The sequence below is a fragment of the Trematomus bernacchii genome, unplaced genomic scaffold (genome assembly GCF_902827165.1).
Source record: "Trematomus bernacchii unplaced genomic scaffold, fTreBer1.1, whole genome shotgun sequence".
NCBI lineage: Eukaryota > Metazoa > Chordata > Actinopteri > Perciformes > Nototheniidae > Trematomus > Trematomus bernacchii.
Window position 1 is genome coordinate 5,001 of NW_022987773.1, and position 14,282 is coordinate 19,282.

The 14,282-nt window shown below is 41.3% G+C and overlaps 1 protein-coding gene and 1 non-coding gene across 2 annotated transcripts; both read right to left on the reverse strand.

Annotated features, from left to right (window-relative positions):
* Positions 1-55: 55 nt before the first annotated feature.
* Positions 56-127, reverse strand: trnap-ugg. The gene has a single exon. It is a non-coding gene; the product is annotated as a tRNA-Pro (tRNA).
* A 10,194-nt stretch (positions 128-10,321) lies between these two features.
* On the reverse strand, positions 10,322-13,490 carry LOC117497028 (zinc finger MYM-type protein 1-like). Its single transcript, XM_034148940.1, has 3 exons — positions 12,151-13,490; positions 11,799-11,898; positions 10,322-11,246 (listed from the first exon to the last, which is right to left on the reverse strand). The coding sequence occupies exons 1-3, from the start codon at positions 13,389-13,391 to the stop codon at positions 10,719-10,721; spliced, it is 1,869 nt and encodes a 622-aa protein (XP_034004831.1). The 5' UTR covers positions 13,392-13,490; the 3' UTR covers positions 10,322-10,718.
* Positions 13,491-14,282: the final 792 nt, after the last annotated feature.

Genomic DNA, 14,282 nt, shown 5'->3' on the forward strand with positions numbered 1-14,282 from the left:
AACGAACAATTTTGATAACTAAATTAAACCTGTTCCACACCTATGTAGATGTCTTGGGCTCGTCCAGGATTTGAACCCGGGACCTCTCGCACCCAAAGCGAGAATCATACCCCTAGACCAACGAGCCATGAAAAAAGGCTATTTTTTAGTCTTCCCAACGATATTCTGTTTATTGCACTTTGTCCTCAATGAACACAGCTTGGAAAAAAATGGATGGAGTGTCTTCACAGAAGATGAGCCTTGATCATTATTTAACCCAACTCATCACTAGATTGCTAGCAGGGCACAGCATTGGTCAAATTGTGAAGTGCACATTTACAATACACTATATAATATATGATATGATAATTACATTTTAATTTGATTCATTTCTTATTTCATAGTTTCTCATCATTATTATGAAAGCACCCATTGTTTTAAATAATGGTCGGAATGTGACCTGTGAGCCTTCTGAATTACCGTGGGATAGCACATTCTAAACTAAAATGTTCAATCAATAAAGTAACATCTTATCTTATCTTATCTTAATAATATCTTCATATTAATAATAATAATAATTCATACAGTATGTGTCCGTAAGGGAGCAGGAGGAAGCAAACACAAAAATATACAAAAAATATACTGCATATTAAAGCAAACGATTGTAAAGGTAAAAGTATGAGCATCAAATTAAATCAAATCAAGTTTTATTTATATAGCACATTTTTAAACGATTTTTGGTCAAGCCAAAGTGCTGTACATATAATAAAAATACCCTACAGTAAAGACACTTTACAGCAAATACAATAACACAGTTTGTTCAGAATATCAGTATGAGAAAACGACACCCTCTGTCCTTAGACCCTCACATCGTACAAGGAAAAACTTCCAGAGAAAAACCCACATTTCAAAGGGAAAAAATGGGAGAAAACCTCGGGGAGAGCAACAGAGGAGGGATCCCTCTCCCAGGATGGACAGAAGTGCAATAGATGCCGTGTGTAAGTCGAAGAGATATACCATTTTACAGCGTAGGTAGACCGCATGACAAATAAAGAAGTGTATGTAAACATTTACATTATTATTATTATGATTATTAATATATAAAGACTATATATTATTGACTTACAAGATTAGATATACTTTATTTGATCTAAAATATTGATGTGTTCAAATGCTCATCTAAACAAAACTGAAAGTCCATGAAAAGTTGTCTTTCTGTATTTGTGAATGAAGCGCCATCTCCTGGTTAAATCCTGAAATTGAAAATCTGGCAACGCCCTCTTGGAAAATAGTGGGAGGGCTTAACATTCCCAGATGCTGGTCTTAGGCAGGTAGCAGGCAGGTAGCAGGCAGGAAGCAGGCAGGAAGCAGGCAGGAAGCTGGCAGGAAGCTGGCAGGAAGCAGGCAGGAAGCTGGCAGGAAGCTGGCAGGAAGCTGGCAGGAAGCTGGCAGGAAGCTGGCAGGAAGCTGGAGTCTGAAATAAGCTGCTACATCTGTAGGTGGTAAGGCCGAGCACGTCTCTGTGGACCGGGTGAAAGCGGCCCATTTGGATTTGGGTCAGCCGGTGGTGCTGGCACGACCTCCGCGACGGGGGCGCCCCCCCGGCCTTGATCCCTGTCACTGAGTTGAGACCCGTTGTTCCGGTCTCGCCTCTTCCGGAGGCCGCACAGGCAGAGGTTGTTTTCCGACTCCTGTGCTCAGGAGTCGTGGGGGTCGACCTGTCGTTCCGCCCCGCCACACTGACTTTGTTTATGGGTGAATTCTGGGGGGGCTTGTGTGGTGACACATTATTAGTAGGGATGTCCCGATCACCTTTTTTTGCTCCCGATCCGATTCCGATCATTTGATTTTGACAATCTGCCGATACCGATTTTTCCCGATCCGATCTTTATGCAATGCATTAAGAGGAAAAAAAGGTAACAGATAACGGCTGGTCATCCACGTGATGAATTCAGCTATCTTGGCTGTTCTGGGGTAGTTTCTCTTTCCTTTTAAAAGTCTCTGAAAGTGTTGGTTGTTTCAGTGCCGTTACCTGAGTGGCCGCTGTGTACTCGTCGTGTTGTTGTTGGTGGTGTTTGTATTAGATTGGTCATGTTGAACGTAGCTCTGTTCTTTCCACCACGCGGAACCTCCGCCTTGCAAACATTGCATCTGGCTGTTACACTGCCTTCGCTTTCAATTTTATAATACTTCCAAACTCCTGACATTTTCTCTGTCCCGACTCCCGAGTCACCAGCTGAACGTAGCCTCTTGTTAGCTTACTGCTACTATTAGACACTGCGCCCACTCTGTTGCCAGATTTGAGAGAAATAAGCAACCAGGTCTATGAAAACAAGCCCAAAAGAAGCAACACATACATGATGTTGTGTAATTTTAACCCAAAACTAAGGCCTCAGGATGACTTTAAGACGTGAACATGGTCATTTTTGTTTTGTAACATTAAATAAAATGTATAAAAATATTTTATAAAACAAAAAAAAAAAAAAAAAAAAAAAATTCCGATCCCCGATTTTTTTCTCCCGATCCCCGATCACGTGAAAATCACGTGATCGGCTCCGATCCCCGATCACGTGATCGGATCGGGACATCCCTAATTATTAGTACATAATTCACTGTGTGATTAGTGTGTGTTGCGACCTGGACCCGTTAGTGAGGGTACCGGGGTTTGGTGTCATTCATGCTAGCTTGTCATACAGAGCAGCACATGTACTTACCTTGTCTTGATTAATGGATAATAAAGTGTGGAGTTCCATACTGAACACACCGCCTCTGACTCCCTTTCATCAGCTCTACAATATATACATATAAACTTTAGTGAAATTAAGATGGAAAATGTCGGATTTCTGGTCAGTTTTATGGGTTTAAGGGTAGTTGGAGCGCTGTCATTGGTTCCATTGATGTGTCAATCTCATACACCATATCATAGAGTGGCGAAGTCACGCCCATCTACTTCCGTCCCATGGGACCTTATTTCGGAAAAATAATGTATTGAAGTCAATGGAGAGAGAAAACTTATCTTTCGATCCCGTTTGAATTGTGCCATGAATTACACATATGATGTTTGTCAATCTTAAAAAATAATTTCCATGTCAAAAAAGTCACAGTTTGTCGTAAAACTGTTGAAATATAAGACTATGAAAAATACGTAACTAGAAAGACTACAAATCCCAGAGTCGCGTAAGTGATGTCACAATTGTTTTCCTCCACTAAGAGATAGCTAAAATCAGCGCCATATAGATATAATCTATCTATATGGCGCTGGCTAAGATAAGATAACTTTAACAAGATGCCTGTGTGCTTAGTACCAGGTTGTTATTATACCAGCAATGGGTCTTGCTCGTTCTTTTGCTTCCCGTCTGATGAAAGGACCAGGAGTGGCTTGATCAAGTTAGCTACCTAGCTAGTAGCTAGCACGTTAGTTAGCATTACAGCCTTGTCATTTTTATTAGCCTTAACATGAAGTAACATTAAGTAACCCAAAATGTTAAACAGTAAGAGTAGTAGTCATATTTCGTGAACCCTTTGAATAGTACTGTCACCGGTGTGATCATTCTATAATACACCATTTAAGCCCATTTTTTTTTACTTGCAAAATTATCTTTTAAATTGACAAACATCATATGTGTAATTCGTGGCACAATTCAAACGGGATCGAAAGATAATCTTTCTCTCTCCATTGACTTCAAAACATAATTTTTTCCGAAATAAGGTCCCATGGAGGTCCACCGGAAGGGGAGGGACTTCGCCACTCTATAGAGAGGAGAATTCATTTCTACCACATGGACAGGACTACAAAGCAACTTGTGCTACATAAAGGTAAGATAATGATGTAACTCAAATTATTTACAGTAAATTAAACATTCAGAAATGAGGCAAATTGACATTTACCACATCTCATTATTTTAATCCTGCCATTATTTTAAGCACATTTTCTTTGTGAATGCCATACAAACTAAAGATAACATTTAAAGAGCAACTTGCAGGTTAGAGACCCCAGTGAATAAATGTGTAGGAAAATGATGTATACACTAGATTTTCAAAAAAATAGACATAAATATACACTACAGTGACATCTGGCGTCGTTTTTGTAAGACATTTTTACTTCCATATAAAAAGACCACTCGCGTGTGACGTCACATGAGGGAGAGCGGCCGGTCTAACGTATTAATAAACATGGATCACAAATCACAATGCTAGTTTTGACACAGAAGAGGTTGAAAATGTATATTTGTATGCATATGACGGACCACAACCTTATAATTATGAGCCTGCTAGGCGGCCAATAGACCATGATAATACAGTGACGTTACTGGCAGGACTGTTGATACTGATCCATAACAGAAACTAATGCCCAAGTATCAGCCGTATCTCGCGTTACCTAATGCAACTCCACACTACGTCTTACGGTGCTGTGTACCGGAGGGGAGAGAGAGAGGAGCGAAGGGGGGGGAGAGAGATTGTTGGAGCAGAACACCTATCTGGTGGCTGATAGCCCCCTCTCCGCGCCATTCGTTGGATGAGGCTTGATCTCTATTTAATAAAGAAAGGAATTGAAAACACCGGAATCAAAAGTTATAACAATTATCTGAGTTTACTGGTAGGAAATAAAACACGTATACTTAGTTATACAGAGTACTCCGGTTTTCAGGCTTGTGATGCGGTTTACAGGTAGACAGACCAGCTTTCAGAAAACGAGAAGTATGGACTCCAGGTTTGTGATGCGGTTTACCGTCTCTAGACCAGCTTTCAGCAAACCAGAAGCATTTCACATACAAAAACAACAGTATTCATATTCATATTTTGGGGCGGAGATGTGTTGACTTTTCCCTTCCACTTTTACTCCAAAGCGAATTAGAGAGTCCGTGAGGAGGAGCTGCTCACATCCCCCAGGTGTTTTTACTGGTTGGATTCACTTCTGGTCGGGTTCAATACAGCGAATCAGAGTTCTGACCAGAACGTGAGATTCTAAAGTTCCACAAGGTCAAAGTCAATCTTATCTCTGCCCCGATATCCACTCCCTTACTTTCCCATGGGATCTTTCACATAAACTATTCTTTCTCATACAATTAAACCTTGTGCACAAATATAATGATGTCCATAAGGAACCTTGAAAAGAACATGTGTGAAAAGGAGCTGTGTGTGTGTGAAACAGGATCTCTGGGTCAGTGAGTTGTAAGTGAGAATATCATTTCTATATATGTGATTACTTAAAACAGTTCAAACAATACATGTTCACTAAAATACAATTCAAAATAATACATGTTTACTTCAATACAGTTTAGAATCATATCTTTTTACTTCAAGATGTAATACGGTTTCCTGATAAACGTTTTGTTTGATAGGTCTCAGCTGTGGAGAGCATGTGCTGCAGGGAGGTGGGATGCACCTCGCACAACGCACCCAGGAACGAAATCTAGCTCCAGTCCTTTTCCTGTTAGGGAAACTGTGGACTCGATGTCCTGACAGGCTGGAGTTTGTGCAACCTGCACAAACTCCAGCTCACCATGATTAAAAATTGTGAAATGCAATGTAAAATTACCGAAAAAATACCAGCTAACTAAATCACAACTGCTCAAACCAACTACAAACTACTACCGCGGATTGGGCAGAGAAGGAGTCCGAGAAAGTTGCTCCCCCATGTGACGTAATATGACGCGTTTGACGTATGACGTTTTAAAAAAGCAGTTTTTAGTAGCTGAGCTCAAAACGGCTCCTTTCTCGTCTGATTTCCTGCCCTTATGTCTCGTAAAACATATCAAATCCTGCATTAACCTTTTTAATTGTAATTTCCATGCAAGGTTAAGCATAAATCTAGTAAAAAAAAAACCTGCAAGTTGCTCTTTAAATAATTGTGTCATCAAAATAATTAAAGAGAAGTTAAAGAAACTAAAACATAGTTATAATTCTGCCCTCTGAGCCGCTGAGTTCCTCATGACTTGGCCTTCACGAAGAGTTAACTTTTGAGTCAGACAGCTATCTCACATTTCTAATGTTTATTAATGATTTACTGTGAGTGCAGATTATTATTTGAGCTTCAAGGTTTTTTTTTTACAAAATATTGTATCCATGTCACGTCTTGAGAGGGTTATTTGTGAATATACTAGCCTACGTTTTGCCCTGTCGACCAACCAACGCAGCTATTTCACGTTTTTTTGTGAGACTGGGTTGGATATTTCACCTAAAATGAATGTTACCATACTGAAATTGTTGTGTGCTCTTTTCTCTTTACAGTGAAAACGATCTGCATGTCTTCAGCATCGGGCTCGGTAGGCCTATCATTTTTCTGGGGTGTGTTCAGGATTCAGGAAAGTTGCTACAATGTCAGATAGGAAATATTCAGCCTGCTGGAAAAGGGCAAAAAGATTAGAGGAAAAATGTGCACGTGACCAATTAGCTGCATCAGAGCTTTTACTGACAAACCGTCCTCTTCAGTGTCCTTCACTGCTTTCTCCTCTACAAGAACATACAGAAGGGGGGGCTTCTGTGGAACCAAATGGTACAGTTGAGTTACTGTCCAATGGCAGCAATATGGAAACTAACCCCCAACTCAGACATTCCATTGCACAGTAGTGATGGGATTTATGGCTCTTTGAAGGGAGCCGGATCTTATGGCTCCGTTCCTTTCAAAGAGCCGTTCAAAAGAGCCGTTCTAAAGAGCCGTTTTGTTAAAGGGGGCAGGGTTACTAGATTTATCTGCGAAATAATCACCAGGATAATGATTGACTGTATTGCCATTTGCCAGACCTAATGTCAATAATCTGCATTGTAAACACGACACAAGGTGGCGCCATATCCATGTCATTCATGTCAGTGAATGTATTACTTTGAATTTACCCTCTGTATGTGTTAAGTAAATAAAGTTGCCTTGCCTTGAATGAAATTCACGCAACTCTTAATATTAGAACACTTTTTATTGGCAATATACAATTTACAATAAACTTTTGTGCAAAACATATTTTATTGCAAATCGAACAACACCAAAAACATTTAGGAATAAATAGGAAAACTACTTCTGAACAATATTTAAAGTATTATAAAAACAGAGTAAAATAAAATAGAGAAAAATCTGTGAGCTGCTTTGTCAAAAACAGGAGATGAGCTGCTCCTGGCCTATGGCCTGCTTGCTGCTTGAGCATGCATTATGCCATCATCTATGGCAAATTTGCATTAAGGAAAGCAAGTTCCCTCACTTTTGAGGGCTTAAGGCGATTTCTCCTCTCTGATACTATTTGTCCAGTCTTCAAGAATATTCTCTCTGACGGAACTGACGTTGCCACAATGCAAAGCCTTTCAGCCATGAGCTTGGTGAGCCTGGGGTATAAGGTGGCTCGACTTTCCCACCACTTAAGAGGATCTGAGGATTTTGGAAGAAGAGGCTCCTCTAGGTAAGACCGCACCTCCATGATGGCATCTGCTGTGGGATTCCTTGTTGACACTGCACCAGCGACACGGTCATGGAAATACCTCCAAACAACTGATCCTTCTGCAGCACTGCCTGCTCCTTCCTGTTGATCTGGTTGCTGGCTGGGTTCGCTGCTGCTGAGAGTGACTCTTCCTGCTGCAGTTGCTATTCTCTGGAAAGCCTCATCTGCAGCTCTGGCATCCCCGAATGCCACCTTTTTGAATCTTGGGTCAAGTGCCGTAGCATCTCCAAGGGTGTGGTTATATTCCATTCTGAGGAATCTACTTGCCATGTTTGCACATAGCGAGTTCCCCAAATCTGATGCTTGTTGTGTTGTTGCACTTCCCTGGTAGCTGACTGTGACTTTCTGCAGTCCCTTTGCCAGCAATATTACCATTGAGGCGGTCACGTAGCTAGTGAGAAAAAAACAAGGAATATTGAGACAATTATGTGTTAAGTGTTACCAACAATGACACACTATACTATATACACTGGTATCTATATCATTTATATAATACAAATAAAATAGTCTCAAACATTCATAATTTGTTATCTGGTATTTTTGCATGCATGCTATAGAAAGCTTCAGCTGACCAACTCTAACTAATAACACACCTTTCTGCACTGATCTCAACAGTGACTTCTTGAAAGGGCTCCAGGATAGTGCACACCTCCTGCAGTATGCTCCATTCTTCTTGGGATAGAGGGCTGACTGATGCATTTGTGATGGCCAGGGTGGAGATAATGGCATCCTTGGATTTCAGAAAACTCTTCAACATGTCATATGTAGAGTTCCATCTTGTGATGCAGTCCTGTTTGAGTCGTAGCTCTGCCATCCCCATTTGGTTTTGAGTGGCCTTCAGTTTTTCTGCACCCACTGTGCTCCTGTGAAAGTATTCCACCACCTCTTTCACTTTATCCAGAATGGGTTTTAGGCCTTTGAGGGAATCTCTGGCAATCAAATTGATAGTATGTGCCAGGCATGGAAGGTGGGTCCATTTTGCTATTTGTATAGCCTTTGTAATGTTAGCAGCATTGTCAGTTACGCAGCAAACCACTTTACCTTCCACTTTCCAATCTTTTGCAACATTGAGAAGCTTTTTGGCCAGATTGTCTGCTGTGTGCCGTTCACTAAATTCAAAACAGTCCAATAGGCAGGAGGACATCTTGAAATCTTCAATGAAGTGGCATGTTACTGCCATAAATGAGGTTGTAGCCCTTGATGTCCAACAGTCTACGGTTAAGCAAACTGCTGACAGTTTAGACACCTTTTCCTTCAGTGATGCTGCTTCTCTCTGATACATGTTTGCAATTGTCTGGGATACTGTCTTCCTTGATGGAAGACTGTAGGAAGGGTTGAGAGCATTGCTGTATCGCTTGAATCCTTTGTCTTCCACAATACTGAATGGCTGGAAGTCAGTTGCAATCATTTTAACAAGCTCTTCATCTATCTTACCTTGTCTCATTGGGGTTATGACAGGTGCTACATAACTGTGGAGATGAGTCTGTTTTGTTTTAGGTATTGTGCCAGTGGTTCTATGAGAGCTTGGTGCCTGGCCAGGCACTAATGTAGGCCTATTGGTAGTTTCAGATGATGACTGACTTGATGTGGTCGGGGTTTCAGCAGAAGCACTGGCGCCGTCTCCGTCATTATTATTGGAACCTTGTTGTCTCAGCTCGGCCACTTGCACCGTCGGATGCTGTGTTTTTAAGTGGCGATGAAGATTATTGGTTGACCCTGCTTTAAATGATATTTTTCCTTTACAAATGGTGCACTCCGCTTTATCACTGCCTGGATTTTGTTTAAAGTGCATCCAAATGCTGCTGCGTTTTCGCGTTTGGCTCATTATCTATCCGCAAAACACGTGGGACGTCTATCTGTCCTATACCACCACTTGTTATGGCTTCTCTCTCGCGTGTATTCCGTTAAGACCCACCCCATCTCACTCCTCGTGCTGAAACCTACCAATCAGAGTAGGGGCGGGTCTTCACAGAATACGTTTAGGGAACAAAATCAAGCTTTTTAAAAGGCGAGTGCAGTGGCGGCTGGTGGTCTTTTATTTTGGTGGGGCTCTTGACGTACCGGAAGTGACCTGCCGGAAGTGACCTACCGGGGGGGTCCGGGGGGTTTACCCCCCCGGAAAAAAAATTCGAGAAATGACCCCTTAAATTATGACTTCTGGTGATGTTAGAGGGGTGGGGAAAGGAGAAATCGAGGCTTAAAAATATGAGAAGACTGATCAATACCTCCATAATCTTCAGTGTGGAAAATATTATTTATCAACCTGAACATCTAATACTTTACCAGGAATTTGTATTCTCAGAACTGGTCCGCATTTTTCTTTCTTAAAACTGTTCATGTTTTATGAACCAACACCTCCACCAAGTGGCTTTACAGTGAACTGCATGTGGGATATAAAATTAATAGCATATTTTCAGTAGCATTAATTATAAATATTTAAGTGGTTCAATACAAGTCACTACAGCATTTCAAACTGAACTGTGAATAAATGCAATTTAAAAAAAATAACCACAGCACAAAATGTCATAAATTGTGTTTTTTCTTTGTTTCTCTGAGGATTATTTACAAACAGGTTTATTTACATATAGCAATAACTCAGAAATGAAAAAGCTACATCGTCTAACACGAACAACCAGTTAGCATAATGATAATATATGTGTTATGTACAATGTAACTGGCAAGGCTAGAGCAAGAAAGAACATAAAGTTTGCAAAAGGTTTAAATAACTTCAAGTATCTGTCTTCAGATTACGTGGAGGTTTTAGTCCGATGGGAAGCAGATTTTAAGCGACACCGAAGATAAACCAAAGATGTGGTGGAGCTGCAAACCGTGTAGTGTTGCTGGGACAGGAGCTATAACCGTTGGAAAATACATCACAGACAATGCAACAAACGTGGAGACAGAACAATCACTTCTGTGATAAATGCCCACTTATTAATAAACTTCTAACAACCATGGGAAACCTACTCTCTACATATAAAGTGATATCCAGCTTATTGGCCTATAGCACCTTTTTTACTGCTTTGAATAACAAAATGTGCAACAGGCAGAAAAAAGACAAAAGGAAACAAGAAACAACTGTTCCTCTGGGGAAAATGAGTCGAACGCAACAGGTTTCCAAACAGTACTCATGTTCCTGGACTTTGTGGTTGAACAAAACATCTTAGGTATCCAAAAGTAACTTCACAACATTCTGCATTAATTATGCATTAACATTAATTGTCTCTCTAATGAAACGCATTTTTTTAAGGGTCGGCCATCTGTGTTTGCTGCGAGAGCTTGTGTGTGTGTGTGTGTGTGTGTGTGTGTGTGTGTCTATTTGTAGAGGAATTTTGCCCTTCTCTCCTTCTGAGTGGCAAACCTCTCAATGACTCTGGTGTTGAAGTCAGGAATGCTCCTAATGAGTTTTTTCTCAATTGACAGCATAGCCAGAGCATTCAGGCGATCCTGTGTCATGCTGTTCCTCAAGAAAGTCTTTATCCTTTTCAGAGTGGAAAAGCACCTCTCTGCCTCAGCCGTAGCCATGGGTGTGGTTACAAGAACCTTCAGAAGACTGACAGTCTCTGTAAATGTCTCCTGCAGATTATTGTCAAGGAAGAACTGGAGCAGAGTAACAGCACCACTGCAAGCCCTGAACTGGTCATTGTCATAGACGAGGGACAGTTCCGTCTTGAGCTTTGCCTTGTCCAGTAGAGGGTAGGCCTCCACAGTTGTTTCCAGCGCTGCTTCAGGGAATGTTCGGCTGTGCTGCTGGAACAGGTCTCCTTGCAGGAGGGTGGAGCTGATGAGGTGTTTGGTGAAGGAAAATCTCTCCTTTGCGTGACTCAGTATGGTATCACATACCTATGAAATAATGCACAATGAAAAAATCAAGACATAATAAATAACAGAATCACCTTTTCACATCTATCAGTCATAATGTCATTAGTGTCCCCTATAAGATGTGTAACAAACAAAGAGCTTTCTTGTGAATGGAACCTATCAGAATAACAGGACATCTATCTGAGCATCAACAGAACAATATTACTGTTTAAAATTAAGTCACTACAATATATACATTTAATGACTATGTTTACACTTCATTCATTTATTGTTGGGCCCTTTCTGTCCACTGTGGTTGCTTCTGGAAGCCTAAACCTTTTCTGATCTGTCTTGATCCCCTTTGAAATGTAGAGACTGTGGGACACTTTTTGCAGTTTAGGCCTTGTTAAGTGTATACAATTCAGAATGTAATAAGCAATAGGCCTTTCCATGTAGATATTTTAACTAGCCTACCTATTTATTTAATTTACAGAAAATGGGCTTTCTTGTGAAATGTATCATTATTGTGATATGAAATGACCTATATTATGAAAGGAGCTTTTAGTCATAGAACACGTTCCTATTACTGCTTACCTCTCTAGCCAACAGCTGTTGCTCTTCATGTCCAAGTCCCCTCCGTTTCTTTGTGGGCAGCTGCTGAGATCCACTGCTTTCACCAGAAGGAATGGAGTCCCTGATCCAAACCACAAGTAACCATGTACAATTACTCATTGTGGCAAGAATTGACAAATTAACTTGACTATTTGAAATAGTAGTCAGAGATACACCTTATAAACGTTATATAATATATACATTTCCAGTAAGCCTGTTTAAGATATTTAAACAAGTATGTGTGAGTTGGTCTATTGTGTTCAGCTAAATCACATTTAGGTTTCACAGATTTCCTATAATAAGCACATCTCAGCCATTGTAAATAATGATTTACCTGATTGTTTGTATGCTGCTGGTGAACCTCTTGATGAGTCCTGTGATGTAGACAGAGTCGATGTTCCTCTTCTGCAGTTGGCTAAACAGCATGTCTACATGTGGCATGATCTTGTGGAACAATGTCAGGAAAAAGCAAAAAACTTCATCTTCCATCATTCGCACAAAGCCCCCGGCTTCTCTCACTGTTATGGGATCAAAGTCACCTGAGTCTCTGATCGTCTGGAAACACCTCAGGATGTTCTCCTTGTGCTCATATACAGTGTTAACAGCACGACTGTGAAAGTTCCATCTTGTTGTGGAAGTGCCAGGAAGTCTGTGTGCCACCACTTGATCCAGGATCGCAGTTCGCTTGAATGACCTGGAGAAAAATGCAGCAAATCCACCAAGGTCTGAAAAAAATGTTCTTATCTTGGGGATGTGGGATGTTGCCTGCTGCATAATTAGGTTCAGCTGATGCGCATAGCAGTGGATGTAGTGCGCACTACTGTACACATCCTTCACTTTCCGCTGAACTCCACCTTTAGCTCCCCTCATCACCGCTGCACCGTCATAGGCTTGGGCGATTAGTTTGCCCTGTTGTCCATCGGGGAGGATAGTGCCCAGCCTCTCCATCAGCGCGGTGGCAACTGTGTCAGCATTCGCATTCTGAAGAGGAATGAACTCAAAAAAACGCTCCTGGACGTTGTTATGCGGGTCGATGTAGCGTAGCACAAGCACTAACTGGCAGTGGGTGGAAATGTCAGTTGTCTCATCCGCCTGAATAGCTAAATAACTGGCATTTTTTACTTCCTCCAGAATGTAGTCTTTACAAACTGATAACATGCAGTCCAAAAGTTCATTTTGCACCGTCTTTGAGGTGCCTTTGAAAACCGTAGCCGTTTTAAGGTGATCCTCCAACACGCTATCTAACGAGGCCAGTAGATTAACTAAACCCAGAAAAACGCCGGGGTTGTCGGATGTGTCAGCCTCGTCGTGGCCACGCAAAGCCAGGTCAAAGCCCCCACAAAATTTCACACAATCAATTATTTTAGACAAGACGTGCCTATTCTTGTCCACTTCTTCATTGTGCTTTTTCACCGAGATCTTGTACCCTTGATCTAGCTGTGCGGCTATGTTAGCTTTGCCTAGCATGGCTAGCTTAAAGGTGTTTGTCATGTGTGCCTTAGTGCACTCGTGCTTTTTAATTTTGTTGGACAAATGCTTCATATCGTTTACTCCTATCACAGTCCACGGGCACATTGTATCTGTCCCCGGCTGTTTGAAGAGCAAGCATGGGAAACAAAAGACAGCATTTACCTGTTTGCATCCAGCTAGCCAAGCCTTTCTTGTGTACCAGCTACTTGTGAAGCCTCGTGTATAAATTTTGTCTTTTTCACGAGATTGCTGCGATATATTCAAATCGGGTTGATCCGGTCCAAGGTCTTTAAGCAACAATTTATCTGCCAAACTTCTCCTTTCGAAAGGATTGGAGATTAGCTCTTGAACAGAATTAGGCGAGGACCGAGGTCCGGAGACTCCACCTGCACACGAAGCCATCCTCATCAACTACTGCGTCAACCGGATACGAGTCACTGTCCAAACTACTCCCAGACTGCACTGGGCGCTGACATTGGCGCCCGGTGACCGTCATCTTTGACGACGCTGATTGGCTGAAATTATATTTTCGCGGCATAGTTTACACGTTACAGATAGCAACAGTCAGCTGCTGGTGGCTGCTGCTGCACTGGTTGAAGGCTCCTCTCTTAGCGCCCAGACGAGAGAAGGTGCATGGGCAAGGCCAGGCAGGAAACATGTGACTTATCAGTAACTTTAGACATCGTAACACAATTTTAAACGAGATTTTATTGTAGATTATACATTTTACTGATACCAATTATATAATATTTACCTTGTTCATTAAAAATAAAAATAAAAACATATATTTTTTTAAACATATTTTTTTTTTTAATTTTAATTTTAATTATTATTATTTTTTTTTTTTTTCAATATGGGAAGAGGTGGGGCGGCGCCCCTAGCGCCCCTATGGACCGGCCGCCACTGGGCGAGTGGATTTTGACAGGCAGTGAGTGCGGACCAACGATTGAACGATAAAAAGAACGGCTCTCACCAAGTACGACTCGGTTCCCCTCG

Excerpts from the sequence above, each read along its gene's own strand:
- LOC117497028 (XM_034148940.1), bottom strand. The coding sequence starts at position 13,391 with ATGTGCCCGTGGACTGTGATAGGAGTAAACGATATGAAGCATTTGTCC. Across the intron at positions 11,899-12,150 it reads AGCAGCATACAAACAATCAG|GGACTCCATTCCTTCTGGTG; the intron begins GTAAATCATTAT and ends GGTTTGGATCAG. Across the intron at positions 11,247-11,798 it reads AACAGCTGTTGGCTAGAGAG|GTATGTGATACCATACTGAG; the intron begins GTAAGCAGTAAT and ends ATTATTTCATAG.